This window comes from Trachypithecus francoisi, unplaced genomic scaffold, assembly GCF_009764315.1.
Source record: "Trachypithecus francoisi isolate TF-2019V2 unplaced genomic scaffold, Tfra_2.0 Lachesis_group3, whole genome shotgun sequence".
NCBI classification, from domain to species: Eukaryota; Metazoa; Chordata; class Mammalia; order Primates; family Cercopithecidae; genus Trachypithecus; species Trachypithecus francoisi.
This window is the reverse complement of record NW_022681468.1, coordinates 7,125,615-7,142,893: the sequence shown is the minus strand read 5'-3', so window position 1 is coordinate 7,142,893 and position 17,279 is coordinate 7,125,615. Positions and strand designations below refer to the sequence as shown.

The window sequence follows — 17,279 nt, the reverse complement described above, 5'->3', positions numbered from 1 at the left end:
AACTGAGCAGAACTGTGTGTGAGACATGCCACTCCGGGGACCCCAGAGCCATATCACAGCCCATGGAGTGTGGGTCCCTGTGGCTTGAGACCTGCAGAGTTGGGAGAGATGACCCAGGTCTGGGCCCAGGTAGGGGCTCCTGAAGCTGGGATGAGGGTGCAAATCACAATTGGATTTGCACTGTGGAGGGGTCCTGGGCAGGGGAGCCACAGGCTTAGATGAGACTGGGAAATGTTCGAAACTGGATTTAACTATCCCGTTTACTAAATCTAGGGCAATCAGTAGGAAGGACTCAGGACCCCGCCTTCCCTCACAGGGGCCAGCATCCTTGCTGGGGCCCGAGCAGGAGAGCAGGCAGCCTCCGCCTATCCCATCTGTAACATGGCAGACTGTTTCCTAGCTCTGATGTCCAGATGCTAGGACTGTCCCTTGGAATTTTAAACCAAAACCAAAACCCTGTTTTGGTTTAAAACAGGCATTCTAATAGCTGTCTGTTGGCATTGCCCTCTCTCCCCTGCGTCCAGGACAGGATCAGAAAGCCCCTGGTGTGTGAGAACAGCACTGAGTGTGAAGTCACGGCCTGTCTCCATGCAGGGCTGTAGTCCAGGGACACGTGGAAGCCTGGCGGGGCAGGAGCAAAGCTGCGGTTCAGTCCTCACGGGACTCGGTGGTGAGGAAAGGGAGGCTGCGGAGGGGTTTTTGCAGAGGCGCTAGTGGCCACAGTTGGCACTGGAAAATCTCCCAGCCCAAGGTCCCCCTGGGGACGTGAGCTCAGCGTGTGTAGACATGTCTCCCCAAGGACTTCTGAGCAGCAAGAGAGGGCACGTATATGTCTGTGCAAGTGTATGCATTTCTACTGAGGCTGGGGCTGGAGATGCCTGGGACCTGGGGTGGCATCTGTCCGCCCCCACACTGGGGGGTCCTTTCCACTACATTTTCCATTTAACTCTTCTCCACCCAGGTGAGGGAAGCCCCCCAGTGATGGCTTTCATTTAGATGTAGGGCCAGAAGTGTTCACAGGTGTGCTGGGGAAAATAAGTCTTACTGGCGCAAATAAACGAACTGGGTTTTGGCTGTGGGACTTCTCAGAGCACGCCGAGTTGTCTCTTCAGTCTCTAAGAGGGACTTAGAATGTGGTATTTCCCATACTTCTCTGACTACGGCACCCTATGCAGCCCCAGCTCCTGGGAAGAGCACTGAGAAGCCATATTTTACAGGACAGAGCATGGGAAATGTCAGAACATTTGAAATCGGAATCTCCCAGAACAGCTAGGTCACATGGTTGTGGTGCAGATAAGGAAACGGGGGCTCAGCGAGGGCCTTCTCTAAGGTCACGCGGTAAGTTAGAAAGATGGTGAATTTGGCCCCAGGACCATCTAGCTGGGGGGTGGGGGGCATGTGGTCAGGCAGCGATGGCAAGTCAGAGGAGGAAGGCAGGCCGAGAGCCAGGCTGGCAGTCCACAGCCGGGGTGCTGTTGTTTTTCATTAGTTTCCTTTTGTTGATGAATTGATTTGCAAACTTCCTCTAACAGGAAACTTCAAACACACACAGACTGGGGGGCAGTGTAATGAGCCCCCATCTCCTTCACGCATGCCACCTGTCAGCAACTCGAGGTTGGTCTTGTGTCCCTGCTCCCACCCACTACCTCCCCTCCGAGGGCAAGTTTGAAGCAATTCCCCGTTGGGGGTCTTCAGTGGTGACCCAGAACGGATCTAGTGGGTTTGGGGTGGGGGCAGAGGAGGGACACTCAACGAGCTGGAGGTAGAGTTGGGGTCTGGGAGGTGGGGGTCCCAGGGAAGAAGTGTCCCAGAGGCCCCGATAGGATAGCCCCAGGGAAATACTGGCTGCTGGACAGTTGGGACGTCCAGGGAACATGGAGAGCCAGGACCCTCCGCCTGCCGTCCTGAGTGGGACTTAGGGGCAAAGCAGTTGGGGTGCTTTGCCGGGAAATAATCTCACAGTGTAGGGAGCACCCTGTCCCTGCCCCTGCTGTGAAGAATCTAGTGGCTTTGGACTGAGAAGCAGGGGAATCAGATGAGGGGTGGGGGTGGCCCCTGCCACCTTCCAGGAAAGGAAAGTGACCCTCAGAGCATCCAGAGGAAAGTGAGCCTGGGCCTCTTCCTCCCTGGGCCTCAGTTTCCCTGCTTGGGCCGTCAGGGGTTAGACGTGGACTCTGGGGTCTCCTCCTCTGAGGGCATCATTAGTTATGTGGTTAGCAAGAGTCAGGCTCCCCTTTCACCCTCCCCAATCGTTTCTGCAGTGGTGAGTCCACCTCATTCATTCATTCATTCATTCATTTTCTACATTGCCAGAGGCTGCACGCAGGCCCACAGACATGAGGCCTGCAGCTCAGGAGGGACACGCGGGGACAGAGAGCTACCTGCTAGGGTTGATCAGCATGACCAGCCTCCGGAGGCAGGGGAGAGCTGGGCTATGGCTTGGTGCTTCCCTTTCAAATTAATCACACATATATACATGCATTTTCATGCAAAGTTATCTCGTGCCTTCAACAAGGCTGAAACATGGAGCAGCAATCCTACCACACATTGATCTCAGAGGGCCTCAGCCAGAGCACTCTCCTGGGTGTCAGGAGCCCTGGGTTCTAGCCTTCCACTGCCACCAACTCCACATGTGGCTTCAGGAAGAGTCTCTGCCTCTGGAGCCACAGGGCACTGGGTTCAAATTCTGACCCCTCCACTCTGTGACCTGATCATGACTAGCTGTTGTCACCTCTCTCTGCGTCAGCTTCTTCATGTGCACGTGGTGGGGAATGACTGGCCCAGGTGGTGGGTGTGAGTGGGAAGGGATGTCATAGAGGCTTCAGAATACTTGCCCCCGAGTCCACGCACGGCCCCTGGAGACTCAGAAATACCTGGAGAGACCTGGGGGTGGAGTTCCGTTGGCACATGGGTCGGAGTGGGGCAGCATTTGGGGAAAGATGACCTCCGGGTCCATGGGGTCCCACTGGGACCTGGTGCTGACGTGAGGCCCGCATGACGTGGCACAGGCAAAGCTCCTAGCACAGTTGTGGCTCTTTAATAAATGCCCATTTCTGTCTTCTGTGTTTTTTCCTTTTCCAAGTTTAAATTTTAAAATAGATGTTTTGAAGAGAGACCAGCAGATTGTCAGGCAGGCAGGACTTCAGGGACAGTCTGAGCTGCTTTTTGGTGACTTGCAAGATCTGCAGACGGTGGCACTGCTTAGAGAGTGGAGTTCTAGACAGCAGTTAAATGGAGTGAATTGCCCTTTAGTGTAGACGAATCTCCAACACCAGATGGAGGGGAAAGAAGGAAGTTACAAAAAGAGAAGCACAGGAAGAGGCCAGGCGTGCCAGTGCGTGCATATCAGCTCAGCACTTCGGGAGGCCTGGAGGGGAGAACTGCTTGAGCCCAGGAGTTTGAGAGCAGCCTGAACAACACAACATCCATCTCTATAAAAAAATAAAAAATTAGCCGGGCGTGGTGATGCATGCCTGTAGTCCCAGCTCCTTGGGAGGCTGAGGCAGGATTGCCTGAGCCTGTCGTGAGCTGTGATTGCACCACTGCACTCCAGCCTGGGTGACAGAGAAAGATCCTTCTAAAAAAAAAAAAAAGAAAGAGAAAAGAAAAGTGTGGCAAGAGACTGGTGCGCTGGCTCATGCTTGTAATCCCAGCACTTTGGGAGGCCGAGGCAGGCAGATCACTTGAGGTCAGGAGTTTGAAACCAGCCTGGCCAACATGGTGAAACCCCGTCTCTACTAAAACAAAAAACAAAAAACTCAGCCGGGTGTGATGGAGGGTGCCTCCAATCCCAGCTACTAGGGAGGCGGAGGCAGGAGAATTGCTTGAACCCAAGAGGCAGAGGTTGCAGTGAGCCGAGAGTGTGCCCCAGCACTCCAGCCTGGGCACCAGAGCAAGACTCCATCTCAAAAAGGAAAAAAAAGAAAAGAAAAGTGTGGCAAGAGACCATTTATACAAAGTTTAAGAACATGCCAGATGCTGTTCTGTGTTCTCTGTGAAATCTGCATACAGCCACCTTCAGGGAACGTTCTACCTGAGCAGAGGAAAAGGTTCTGAGGCTCACGTGAGGCTATGTTGTCGGAAGCCCACTGGGCCTGTAATAGCTCCTCTTTGTTGAGCACATACTACATGCCAGGCACTCTTCCAGTGGCCTCATTGATTACCCCCATTTAACAGATGAGTAAACCAAGGCACAGAGAGGTCAAGTGCCCTGTCCAAGGCCACACAGTTAGTAAGTTACAGAGCCATAATTGAACCCACTGCTCTTCATGACCAACCCACATTGCCTCTCACACTGCGGCACACAGTGCTTCGTGTTTTAAAAAGGATTTCAGACACCTAAAGGGAGCGTGGTCGAACATTAGCATGGGTGAAGTCTGGTGGTGTGTTCTTGGGTGTTCCTTCTTCTGTTCTTGGTAATTTTCCATAAGGATGTTTACAAAGGTCAGCTCTGGCCTGAGGTCTGTGCTGGCCCCTTCCCTGGCCATGATCTATATCACACAGGTATCCCAGCTGCCAGGGTGGCAGAGCAATGACCCTCTCACTCCCCAGCACTCACAAGATGGGTCCTGGCACATTCTCCTGCTGCAGCTAAGAGTGGCAGAGGAGGCCGGGCGCGGTGGCTCAAGCATGTAATCCCAGCACTTTGGGAGGCCGAGACAGGCGGATCACGAGGTCAGGAGATCGAGACCATCCTGGCTAACACGGTGAAACCCCGTCTCTACAAAAAAATACAAAAAACTAGCCGGGCGAGGTGGTGGGCGTCTGTAGTCCCAGCTACTCGGGAGGCTGAGGCAGGAGAATGGCGTGAACCCGGGAGGCGGAGCTTGCAGTGAGCTGAGATCCGGCCACTGCACTCCAGCCTGGGCGACAAAGCGAGACTCCGTCTCAACAACAACAACAACAAAAGAGTGGCAGAGGAGGCCTGGGCCCTGCAGAGAACAGATTCACCAACACCTTGGCTGTTCTCCTCAAGACAGTGGGGACAGGCGGCCTGTCAGGCTGCCCTGAGGCCTTCCCAGTCTTTCTGAAGAAGGGACTCAAAACCATGGAATTAGCAGAGCCTGATCTGTGGGAGCTGATGCGTAGGTGCCCACACCAACCCAGTCTGACCAGAGAGGCGCTGGGTGTCCACTGGCCTGTGTGCCCTGGTAGTGGCAGCCGATGGTGCCTGCTGGGCTCCTGGAAATGTGGGCAATGCTCCTGGACCCCATGCCCTCATGCCCCAGAGGGGCCAGCAGAGGCCTGGTCTCACCTCTTCCCCACTCCCACTCAAGAGATAGGGAAACGGAGGTTGGGTTGAGGGAGAGCCCTTAATGGGAAATTTGGAGCAGGGCCAGGCAGCTCCCTTGTGCCAGGCAGCCTTTGTGGGCCCTGAATCATTTGCTAAAGAAAACTGGGAAACTTCTCAGCCCCAGATCTGGCTTCCGAAGCTGCATTTCCATTAGATGGAGTCTGAGGCACCTTTGACCCAAAGGACTAGCTTTGTCTCTGTTGCTCTGGTGGTGCACACCCCACTGCCACACAAACAGCTCTGGCTCCAGATGGCATTTGGTGGAACTGTCCAGCTGTGGCAGGAGCTCGGGTTATAGAAATAGCCAAGTCAGAGCATTTGATCATTCATTCATTCCTTCATCCTTTCACTCATTCACTCCTTTATCCTTTGGTCCATTCATGTGCTTATTTGTTCTTACAAATAATAAGATGCTCAGCATGTGCCAGATACCCTGGGGGCTCAACAGCGGGGCCCCTGCCTTCAGGGAGCTGCCTAACTGGTGGAGACTGGGCAACCAACTTCTGGCTTCTCTATCACTACGGTTTGCTTTATCTGAAATGAATGTGGTGACTGCAGCTTTATTTTAATTCATGGTAGCATGGTGTATCTTTCTCCATCTCTTTATTTTTCAACTATCAGTCTTTATATTTAAAGTGGATTTCTTGTAGACAGAATATAGTTGGGCCCCTTGGTTGTTTATTTTTATTTTATTATTATTATTATTATTTTGAGACAGGGTCTCACGCTATCACCCAGGCTGAAGTGCAGTGGTGCGATCATGGCTCACAGCAACCTCGACCTCCTGGGCTCAAGTAATCCTCCCACCTCAGCCTTGAGAGTAGCTGGGACTATAGGCACACACCATCACACCCAGCTAATGTTTTCGGATTTTTTGTAGCAACAGGGTTTTGCCACATTGCCCATACTGGTCTTGAACTACTGGGCTCAAGTGATCTGCCCGCCTCAGCCTCCCAAAGTGCTAAGATTACAGGCATGAGCCAACAGCCACCATGCCAGGTAGGCCTTGTTTTTTGTTTTTTGTTTTTTTTTTGAGATGGAGTCTTGCTGCATTGCCCAGGCTGGAGTGCAGTGGTGTGACCTCGGCTCACTATAACCTCCGCCTCCTGGGTTCCAGTAATTCTTCTGCCTCAGTCTCCTGGGTAGCTGGGACTACAGGCATGCGCTACCATGCCCGGCTAATTTTTGTATTTTTAGTAGAAATGGGGTTTCACCATCTCGGCCAGGCTGGTCTTGAACTCCTGACCTTGTGATCCTCCTGCATCCGCCTCCCAAAGTGCTAGGATTATAGGCGATGAGCCACTGTGTCCGGCCTAGGCCTTATTTTTTAATTCACTCTGACAATCTATGTCTTTTAATTGATCTATTCCAATCATTCAGATTTAAAGTGATTGTTGATAGAGACAGATTACTGTCTACAATATGTGTAACTCTTTTCTATTGACTATACTTGTTCTTCGGTCCTACCTCCCTTTTTTTACCTGCCTTCTCTGGTTTTAAAAATTGAGCATTGGCCGGTCACGGTGGCTCAAGCCTGTAATCCCAGCACTTTGGGAGGCTGAGACGGGTGGATCATGAGGTCAGGAGATCGAGGCCATCCTGGCGAACACGGTGAAACCCCGTCTCTACTAAAAAATACAAAAAACTAGCCGGGCGAGATGGCGGGCGCCTGTAGTCCCAGCTACTCGGGAGGCTGAGGCAGGAGAATGGCGTAAAACCCAGGAGGCGGAGCTTGTAGTGAGCTGAGATCGCGCCACTGCACTCCAGCCTGGGCGACAGAGGAGACTCCGTCTCAAAAAAAAAAAAAAAAAATTGAGCATTTATTAGTATGATTTCATTTTACCTTCTTTTAAGGCATATCAATTATTTTCTTTTACAATTATTTTAATGGTTGGGCTAGAGTGTGCAATACATATTTTGTTTATGTGGTTTTTAAAACTTTAACATTTTTATTTATTTATTTTCAAGATAGGGTCTTGCTCTGTCACCCAGGCTAGAGTGCAGTGGTGCAATCTTGTCTCACCACAGCCTCAACCTCCCAGATTCAATCGATCCTCCTACCTCAGCCTCCCAAGTAGCTGGGACTACAGGTACACACCACCATGCCAAGCTAATTTTTGTATTTTTTGTAGAGACAGGGCTTTGCCATGCTGTCCAAGCTGATCTCAAGCTCCTAGGTTCCAACAATCTGCCTGCCTTGGCCTCCCAAAGTGCTGTAATATCAGGGGTGAGCCACTGCGCCGTTTTTTTATTAATAGACTTTTTGAACAATTTCAGATTTGCAGAAAAATTTGAGCTGATACTACAGAGGAAATACATTTTTTCCCCTAATAAAAGTCCACCTTCAAATAACACTATACCACTTCATGTGTAGTGTGATAACTTAGAACAGAATTTCCAGTTCCTTCCTCCCGTCTCTTATGACGTTGCTGTCATCCATGTCACTCCTCCATTTGCCATAACCATCCAGTATGTTGAATTTCTGACCTATATCATCTTTCTCCCTGAAGAATTTCTTTACTTCTTCTTTTATTTTATTTTTTTTTTTGAACTAGAGCACGGTGGCTCACACCTGTAATCCCAGCACTTTGGGAGGCCGAGGCGGGCGGATCACGAGGTCAGGAGATCGAGACCATCCTGGCTAACACGGTGAAACCCTGTCTCTACTAAAAATATAAAAAATTATCCAGGTGTGGTGGTGGGCGCCTGTAGTCCCAGCTACTTGGGAGACTGAGGCAGGAGAATGGCTTGAACCCAGTAGGCAGAGCTTGCGGTGAGCCAAGATTGCGCCACTGCACTCCAGCCTGGGCAACAGAGTGAGACTCTGTCTCAAAAAAAAAAAAAAAATAGAGTATCTCTCTCTCACCCAGGCTGGAGTTCAGTGGTGTGATCTCGGCTCACCACAACCTCCGCCTCCTGGGTTCAAGCAATTCTTCTGCCTCAGCCTCCCGAGTAGCTGGGATTACAGGTGCCCGCCACCACACCCAGCTACATTTTGTATTTTTAGTGGAGACAGGGTTTCGCCATGTTGGTCAGGCTGGTCTCCAATTCCTGACCTCAGGTGATCCACCTACCTCGGCCTCCCAAAGTGTGGGGATTAGAGGTGTGAGTCACTGCGCCTGGCCTGAAGAACTTCTTTTAATGCTTTTTTGTTTTTGTAGGGCAGATCTGCTGGTGATGAATTTCTCCCATTTTTGTTTTTCTGGGAAAGTCTTCATTTCTTTTTCACTCCTAAAGGATAATTTCACTGGATCTAGACTTCTAGGTTGATGGGTTTTTTTATTTTTATTTTTTTCTTCTACCACTTTAAATATTTCACTCTACTCTCTCTTGGTTGCCTGGTTTCTTTCTTTCTTTCTCTTTCTCTCTCTCTTTCTTTCTTTTTCTTTCATTCTGTCGCCCAGGCTGGAGAGCAATGGTGAGATCCCGGCTCACTGCAACCTCCGCCTCCCAGGTTCAAGCAATTTTCCTGCTTTAGCCTCCCAAGTAGCTGGGGTTAGAGGTGCCCACCACCATGCCTGGCTAATTTTTTGTATTTTTGTAGAGCAGGGGTTTCACAATGTTGGCTATGCTGGTCTTGACCTCTTGACCTCAGGTGATCCACCTGCCTCAGCCTCCCAAAGTGCTGGGATTACAGGCATGAGCCACCACGCCCGGCCTGCTTGCCTGGTTTCTAATAATGTTTGCTGTAATTTTTCTCCTTGTTCTTCCATAGGTAAGGTATTTTTTCCCCTCTGGCTTCTCTCAAGGTTTTTCTTCATCTTTGGTTGTCTGTAGTTTGCATAGGATATGCCTCGCTGTCGATTTTTTGGTATTTATCCTGCTTTATGCCTCTTAGATTCCTGGATCTGTTCTTTTGTATCTGTCATGAATTTCAGAAAATTCTTAGCCTTTTTTTTTTTTTTTGAGACCGAGTCTCGATCTGTGGCCCAGGCTAGAGTACAGTGGTGTGATCTCGGCTCACTGCAACCTCTGCTCCTGGGTTCAAGCGATTCTCCTGCCTCAGCCTCCCGAGTAGCTGGGATTACAGGCGCCCGTCACCACGCCTGGCTAATTTTTGTATTTTTTAGTAGAGACGGGGTTTCTCCATGTTAGCCAGGATGGTCTTGATCTCCTGACCTCGTGATCCACCTGCCTCGGCCTCCCAAAGTGCTGGGATTACAGGCATAACACACTGCGGCCGGCCTTCATTTTCTTTCTTAAGGTGGACCCCTCTCTGCTTCTATTGCCCATTTGTCCTTGCAATGTCCTTGTCAATACTCAGAGGTGTTTGGTCTTGATGTTGTCAACTTTTCCCACCAGAGCCCATAACATATTAGTCATAGTTATTTTAAATTCCATGTCTGGTAATTTCAGCATCTGTGTCATGTCCCAGGCTGGCTCTGATGCTCCTTCTGACTGTGACTTTTCTTTTTTTTTTTTTTTTTTTTTCTTTTTTTCTTTTTTGAGACAGAGTCTCGCTCTGTCAATCAGGCTGGAGTGCAATGGCATGATCTCCACTCACTGCAAACTCTGCCTCCTGGGTTCAAGCAATTCTCCTGCCTCAGCCTCCCAGTAGCTGGGATTACAGGTGTGTGCCACTACGCCTGGCTAATTTTTGTATTTTTAGTAGAGACGGGGTTTCACCATGTTGGCCAGGCTGGTCTCGAACTCCTGACCTTAGGTAATCCGCTCACCTCAGCCTCCCAAAGTTCTGGGATTACAGGCGTGAGCCACTGTGCCTGGCCCCTGACTGACTTTTCTTATCTTTTTTCATGCCTTGTTTTTCTGGAAAGCCAGTCAGGATATATTAAATAACAGGAACTGAGATAAATAGGTCTTAGGGTAAGAATTTATGTTACTCTGGCTGGGGCTGGGCTGTGTTTGACGTATTCTGTGGCTGCAGGAGTCCAAACCTCATGGCTATGGCCCAGGCTCTGTCACTTCCACCTCTGTACACCCATCTGGAGCCCTGTGTTGATGTGTGACTATCACCCAGTTCTGAGTCCCAGCTGGGAAGTAGGGGCTATCGTAGATGCCCTCCCTGGGCCTGTGTGCCCTCCGACTCCATCCTGGCTCTGCCTGTGCCCTGCTCTCTATGCAGGGAGCCCCTGCGGTCCGCATTTCCCACCCTAGCAGCCCTCTGCTAGGTTCAGCCAATGAAAGTCACAGGTGAGAGTTGGAGGGGAGGTGGCAGGGAGAAGCTGGGGTATTTCTCCCGCTCTGTCTGTGCAGCATCTCTGAGGGTGGCTATCTCCAGCTCTGGCCCGACAGGCCTTGTGAGGGTCCAGCTTTTACAAGGTGACCATAGCTCCTTGGCTCCGGTAACATCTGCTCTCCCTGCATCAAGGACCTGGGGACTGTTCCTACTGTTGCTGATCTCAAGGTTACTTCACTGAGCCCTGTATGGCTTCTTAGCCTCTTTGACTTCAAGTCCTTGCATTAAATTTCCCGTGTTTCAAATACTCAGAGATGTTTGGTCTCCAGCAGGGACACTGACTCTTACATTGTACCTGTTCAGGCCAGAGCCACAGACCTCTGAGGGCTCCAGCCCTGCTGCATCTAATCCACCCCCAGCTCTGCCAGGAGCACGGGCCCAAAGACAGAAGCACGGTCCCCCAGGACAGTCCAAAGAGACCTGCAGAGGACGGATGTGTGCGCTGGGGCCATGAAGATGGAGTAGGAGCTCACTGGACAGAGAAGATGGGGAAGGACACTCCAGGGAGGATCAAATGCTGAGGTCCACTTGAGAAAATGCCTGGGTGGTTCTGGTGCTGTGAGATTCTGGGGTAGGTGAGGCTGTGTGTGTGCGTCTGCATGTGTGTGTTGGGTGGGGCGGGGTTGGGTCTGAATCTTCAGCAGGGGCAGCAGAACAAAGGGCTAGATGCCCACCCCAGTGGGTAGACGCATCAGTGCTCCCTATGCGAGAGTGGAAGTGGGAAGCCCCAGTGGGTCCTGGGCTGCAGGAGAATCCGTTGCCCCAGGAGCAGAGACTGGGAAGCACACAGTAAGGGCCAAGGGTGGACTGCGGTAGCTGCTCCGTCCCCCCTCCCCACCCCTAGGCCAGGTTTCGCTTCTCCCTGAGAGTCCCGGGGCAACACCCCCTGTCCTTTCCCTCGCTCCCCCATTTTTAAACTTACGTGAGAGCTTTTGGGGACCGGCTGCGGGCATCCCTTCCCCTAGCCCAGTGGGTGGTGGAACCGGAGCCCAGGAGTCCAGCCCTCTGGCCCTGCGCCTCCCTGGCTAAATAGCGCCCTGTGGGGAGGAAGCAGGGCCCCAGGCGGAACCGGGAAAACACACCGGGACTCTCTACAAACCCGGCCACTCCCACTGAATTGGGAAAGCGGTTAAAAGAGGTCGTACCGCATTCTGCGCCGCGTCCCTCTTCCTTCAGTCCCGCCGCATGTCCCCGACCAGAGGTGGCCTCCTAGAAGGGGAGGTCCCCAAACTGGAGGCCCTGCGTGTAGGGGAGGGGAGCGCCAGCCCCTTCCCCGCCGCTGCGAGCGCCCCGGGAGGGGACTCGGGCTGCCGTCCCTCCGCCTCTTCCCCCGCGGGGCGAAGCGATGGCTCGGGCCGGGGCCGGGGCGCTGCTGGCCCTTTGGGTGCTCGGGGCTGCCGCGCATCCGCAGTGCCTGGACTTCAGGCCGCCCTTCCGGCCGCCGCAGCTGCTGCGCCTCTGCGCGCAGTACTCGGACTTCGGCTGCTGCGATGAAGGGCGCGACGCCGAACTGACCCGCCGCTTCTGGGACCTGGCGAGCCGCGTGGACGCCGCCGAGTGGGCCGCGTGCGCCGGCTACGCGAGGGACCTGCTGTGCCAGGTGAGCGGGCGCGCGGCCCCTGGGAGGGGCAGGGCGCGGGCGGCCGGGTCCTGGAGCAGAGATCGGAACCCCGCGGGGGCGAGGGCCAAGAGTGGGCGGCGGACTCTGGAACTCTAGGCCCCAAAAGGGAGTCATTTGGCACGGGGCGGGGAGACTGCGCATCCCAGGGCGACTCTTGGCTTTGCCATTCATTCGTTTTATGACTTGGGCCTTCTCGAGGCCTCAGTTTCCCCTCCTGAAGAAGGAGGGACGGACAGATGATGTCATCATTTCCTCAGAGGTTGGGGGCTCCTCTGCCCAGGTCCCCTGGAGTCGAGCCCCCAGCGTCCTACCCCGAGCAGCTGCACCCTTGTCGGGGTACCAAGGTGGAGAGGCATCTGTCCTGGTCAGTGCTCCTCTGTGTTGTCCTAGGGGCAGTGAAAGCAGGGGGCCCTGCCGTGGACGTGGTCAACGTGTGGCCAGGGGTTGTTGCGGGGGTTGGGGCCACTGCCCCCCACGAGAGTCCCACCCCCATTCTGATGCCCTTGCCACTTCCGCCATCACCTCTGTGGGTGCTGTGTCCTCTCCTGGGGATGGCGCCCTGGCCTGGCAGAAGCTCACTCAGGAATGAGCAACAGCTATGTGTTGAAGTTCCTGGGCCCCCCTTCTTCCCCCTGAGGGTGGAGCCCCGGCTTCTGTGCACACCTGGCGGTGCCACCGCTGTTTGTTTTCCTCTTGTGGGAGTCTGAGGCCCCAGTGCCTGACCACACCCAGGTGGGCAAATGCTGCCTGGCTGAATGCAGAAATGGGGCAGGACAAGGCATTCCTGCCCCAGCATCTGGCTAGTGAGAGGCCTGGGATGGAGAGGCCCCAGTGGCCAGGGCCATGTCCCAGCCTTCGGCCAGCAGAGGCAGGTGGTGTGGGGAAGGGCAAGAGGGCTGACTTGGAGTTGGAGTTTGATCCTGGCTCTGTCACTTCCCCAGCTTCGTGACCTGGGCAGGTCACTGCTGCATCTCACAGTATCTTTAAAATGAAGCTGGGTGCGGTGGCTGACGCCTGTAATCCCAGCCCTTTGGGAGGCCGAGGTGGGCAGATCACTTGAGGTCAGGAGTTCAAGACCAGCCTGGCCAACATGGCGAAACTCCATCTCTACAAAAATATAAAAATTAACTGGGCATGTTGGGGAACACCTGTAATCCCAGCTATTCGGGAGGCTGAGGCGGGAGAATCACTTGACTCTGGGAGGCAGAGGTTGCAGTGAGTCAAGATCGAGCCATGGCACCCCAGCCTGGGCAACAGAGCAAGACTCCGTCTCAAAAATATAATATAATATAATAAATATAATATAATATAATATATAAAATAAAGCCTTAATCGCCCCTCTGGGTTGCCATGCAGATTAAATGCCACATACTAGGGGCTCGGTAAATGTTTGCAGTTGGATTTCTCAAGGGTTTCCTTGGCCCTCACTGGCTGCCCAGCCCTGGGAAGGGTCCAGGTGAGGCTTGGAGCCCGATTCAAGAAAGACTCAGAGGGGGGCAGGGACTTGCCCAGTGGTCACACAGCTCAGTGGTGGTTGAGGTGGGGACATGGACCACACTCGCTGATGTGAACACATATCTAGGTGGGAAGCAGTAGGCTCTGGGAGGATGAGGAGGGGGCCCTTGGGAGCTTCAGAATGCAACAAAGGGTGGGCTGGCCACCTTTAGGTGGGTTCTGCTGGACTCCCATGCTGTGCGCCTCAAGGGCACGGGAATGGTCTGGCCAAGCATTTGCCTCTCTCACCAGCCTGGGGGCTCCTCAGGACCAGGTCCTTTGGTCTCCCCACCCCTGTCACATAGCAGAGTTCCTGCATCCATGCCACATTTGTCTATTGGGCACTCGCTATGTGCCTGACTCAGCAGGGCAGTGAGAGCGGCAGGTGGATGGAGGAAGGGAAGGGTCAGTCCTGATGCTGTCCCCTGGCAGGGCACCTCTCTTTTCTTGGGAACCTTCCCAGGACAGCCTGGCCTTAAGCAACCAGCAGTGAAGTGACTGCTAACACTTCAGCCCAGGCGTCTCTGAGAGTGACCTCATGTCTGGAGTGAGCTTAGAGACGGCGACTGAGGCTGGATTACAGTTTCACTGACGGGACCTCCTGGAGCACCCTGGTGGGAGGACCGTGCTCTCTGCTAGCCAAGGCGGAGTCTGCATTTGGCACCTCCTGATTTCCACACGGGGAGGTGGTGGAGGTGCCTTATCTATAGATCTCTGTCAGTGTGGAGGCACTCAGGCCTTCACACCTGCTTTGGGGAGATGTGAGACTCTTTCCTGGGGCTTGGCTTGTCCAGTAAGTGCCTGTGTCCTCTGGAGGAGAGAGGACAGCCATGGCGCGTGGCACTCCCAGTGCATCTGGTGTGAGCTTCCACATCAGTAACCACCCCTGTGACTGGGGTTGCCTCTCTAAGCCGCTGAAATCATCAAAGCATGGTTTCTGATGGAGTTCTCCATGAAATGTGCCCTACGAGCTCATGTATTCAGCAGGCTCTTCCTGAATCTGTTAGGAGTCAGCCCTGTGCTGGATGCTGGACCCAAAAGCAGTTGGCAAGTCACAGGCCCAGTCTCAAAAGTCCCCTTCGTCGCTTCAGGAGACCGACACACACAGGAAGGTGCCAGAGATTCCTCAAGGAGTGTAGGAACAAGGCCACATACCTCAGGGAAGGCTTCCTGAATGTTGGTTGCATGCTGATAGCTCATATTTACTGAACAAACACACGCATCTTCTCCGTTTATTCCTCCCAACAATTCTAAGAGGTTGGAACTCCTTTCCCGTTTTATAGATGAGGACATAGGCACAGAGAGGTTAAGGAGCTTGCCCATGGTTAAGAGCATTAAGAGGTTAAGAAGCATTCCCCATGGGGAATGTATGCTCTGGCTCCAAAACCCTTCTCCTAACCACTTCGCCACACTGCCTCCCTCCTTGAAGCCCCACTGTGTCCCACAGTCCGTAGAGTGGACAGACAAGCAAAGAGATAATGAAATCCTAGCCAAGCTGACTGACTGGAGTGCCCCTGGCGATGGAGCAGTGACTGCTGTAGAGAACTTCCCCTGTAAGCTATAAGATTCCATGGAGTGAGTGTCATGCCTGAGATATGGACAGAGTGCATTGGGAGCATCCATAAGGGCCAGGGATGGACCAGTCAGGGCCCTAGGAACATAGAGGACAAGAGGAGACCTTTGAGTCGGCCTTGAGTCATGAATAGTAGTTTGCCAGAGGAGGAAGTAGGTGAGGAGCGAATATCCGCTGGACAGAACACTGTGCGCAAAGGCTTGGTCTTTCAAAAAATGAATGGTGGGCATAAGAAACCTTCAGGACCCACGGCCATAAGTCACGAGTGTCAGTGACATGGGATGGCAAACTCTGGGCAAGATGGGGGCTCTCTGCCCTGCACTGAATGGCCCAGGCAGCTGTAGCCTGCGATACTGGGCTGGTTTGCTGTGAGCTTCCTGCCACCTGCCCCCAAACACACTGAGGCCAAGCTGCGGATCATCCTCTTGCCAGTAGCAATCACTCTTGTCGCTTCCTAGTTCTGGACTACCCTGGTCTGGGCACCATATTACATTGTGTGTAAAAGAGTACATAGGTCACGAGGAAGCGTCTGCTGTGTGATTGGGACGCGTGGATGCCAAGGTCTTCGGCCTGGCTGCCTGAGGGAACTTTTGCTCCGTCTGTAGTTCTGGACTGGGCGTTGGTGAATGGAGGGCTCTCGTTGCCTTCCAGATGTCTATTCTGCCCCTCACTGTGTCTCTGGAACCAAGATGTGCCTGCCACCATCTCTGCTCAGTAAATTCTTGGTGAATGAAATGCTGCTGACTAATCCAGAAAGAACACCAGTCCAGGCATCGTGAGGCTTGGGTGTGAGCCCAGGTTTGGCTACTTCTTGGCACATGGCCTTCTTTAAGCGTCAGTTCCTCATCTATAAAACAGGAGTCAAGCCGTGTGCGGTAGCTCATGCCTGTAATCCCAGAACTTTGGCGGGCTGAGGCAGGAGGATTGCTTGAGTCCAGGAGTTCAAGACAAGCCTGGGAAACATAGGGATACCCTGTCTCTGCAAAAAATAAAAATGAAAGTTAGCTGGGGCCGGGCAGAGTGGCTCAAGCCTGTAATCCCAGCACTTTGGGAGGCCGAGATGGGCAGATCACGAGGTCAGGAGATCGAGACCATCCTGGCGAACACGGTGAAACCCCGTCTCTACTAAAAAATACAAAAAAACTAGCCGGGCGAGGTGGCGGGCGCCTGTAGTCCCAGCTACTTGGGAGGCTGAGACAGGAGAATGGTGTGAACCCGGGAGGCGGAGCTTGCAGTGAGCTGAGATCCGGCCACTGCCCTCCAGCCTGGGCGACAGAGCGAGACTCCGTCTCAAAAAAAAAAAAAAACAAAAGAAAGTAGAAAGTTAGCTGGGTGTGGTGGAGCCCGTCTGAGGTTCCAGCGACTCTGGAGGCCAAGGTGGGGATGATCGTTTGAGCGCAGGAGGTCAGGGCTACAGTGAACTAGGGTTGTGCCACTGCACTCCAGCCCAGGAGACAGAGAGAGGCCCTGTCTCAAAAAATAAATAAACAAATAAAACAAAATAAAATAGTGACAATGACCCTACCTTGCAAAGATGAAAGAAGGCATGTGTGCATACAGCCCCTCCCTGGTCCATGTGCAGCTGCCGGCTGACCCACAGGCGGTTCCCGGGGAACCATGGGAGGGACAGCACACACGACAGCCCAAGGTCTGGCCATCTGGCTGGCTCATTGGCAGAGGGGAGCACGTGAGACATGGCACCCTGGTCTGTACCTGGGACAGTGACCAGGACCTCAAGACATTCTGCCAAGTGGCCTTTGGCCTGTCAGGTGAGACCTAGCCTCACAGCGGTAGAGGGGCCAGAAGGACAGGCTGTGGCATGAACAAAAGCCACAATCATGTCACAGGAGTGAGTGGGCCCTGGCCTGAGACTTGAGAATACACTGGGAGGCAGCCTGCCATCCCGCATGCCCATCCTCCCCCAAACATCCCAGAGGCCTCCTGCTGGAAGCCAGCCTGGTCCTCCCTGTGAGGGGAGGGAGTACGTGACTGTCAGCACCTCCCCACTGCAGAAGGAGCATCCCCTGAAGCCTCTGGGGGGCCCAGAGCTGACTCAGACCAGGCCTTGGCCTGGTGGACTCACAGGTGGGGGAGGGTGTCA

General features: G+C 53.3%; 1 protein-coding gene across 4 annotated transcripts in view; it reads left to right on the top strand.

The window, feature by feature from the left end:
- The first annotated feature begins 11,188 nt into the window (after window positions 1-11,188).
- The window catches only part of HHIPL1 (HHIP like 1), a 38,721-nt gene continuing 32,630 nt past the window's right edge, over window positions 11,189-17,279 (top strand). For 2 of the 4 annotated variants that reach the window (XR_004432281.1, XM_033191366.1), the window contains exon 1: window positions 11,190-12,090. Coding sequence is in view for 3 of the 4 variants with exons in the window: in XM_033191366.1 (XP_033047257.1) it covers window positions 11,836-12,090 (255 nt within the window). In the remaining variant the exon portion in view is untranslated. Of the gene's footprint in view, window positions 12,091-17,279 lie in introns of all 4 variants that reach the window. The other 2 variants (XM_033191365.1, XM_033191363.1) reach the window with 2 other exon arrangements.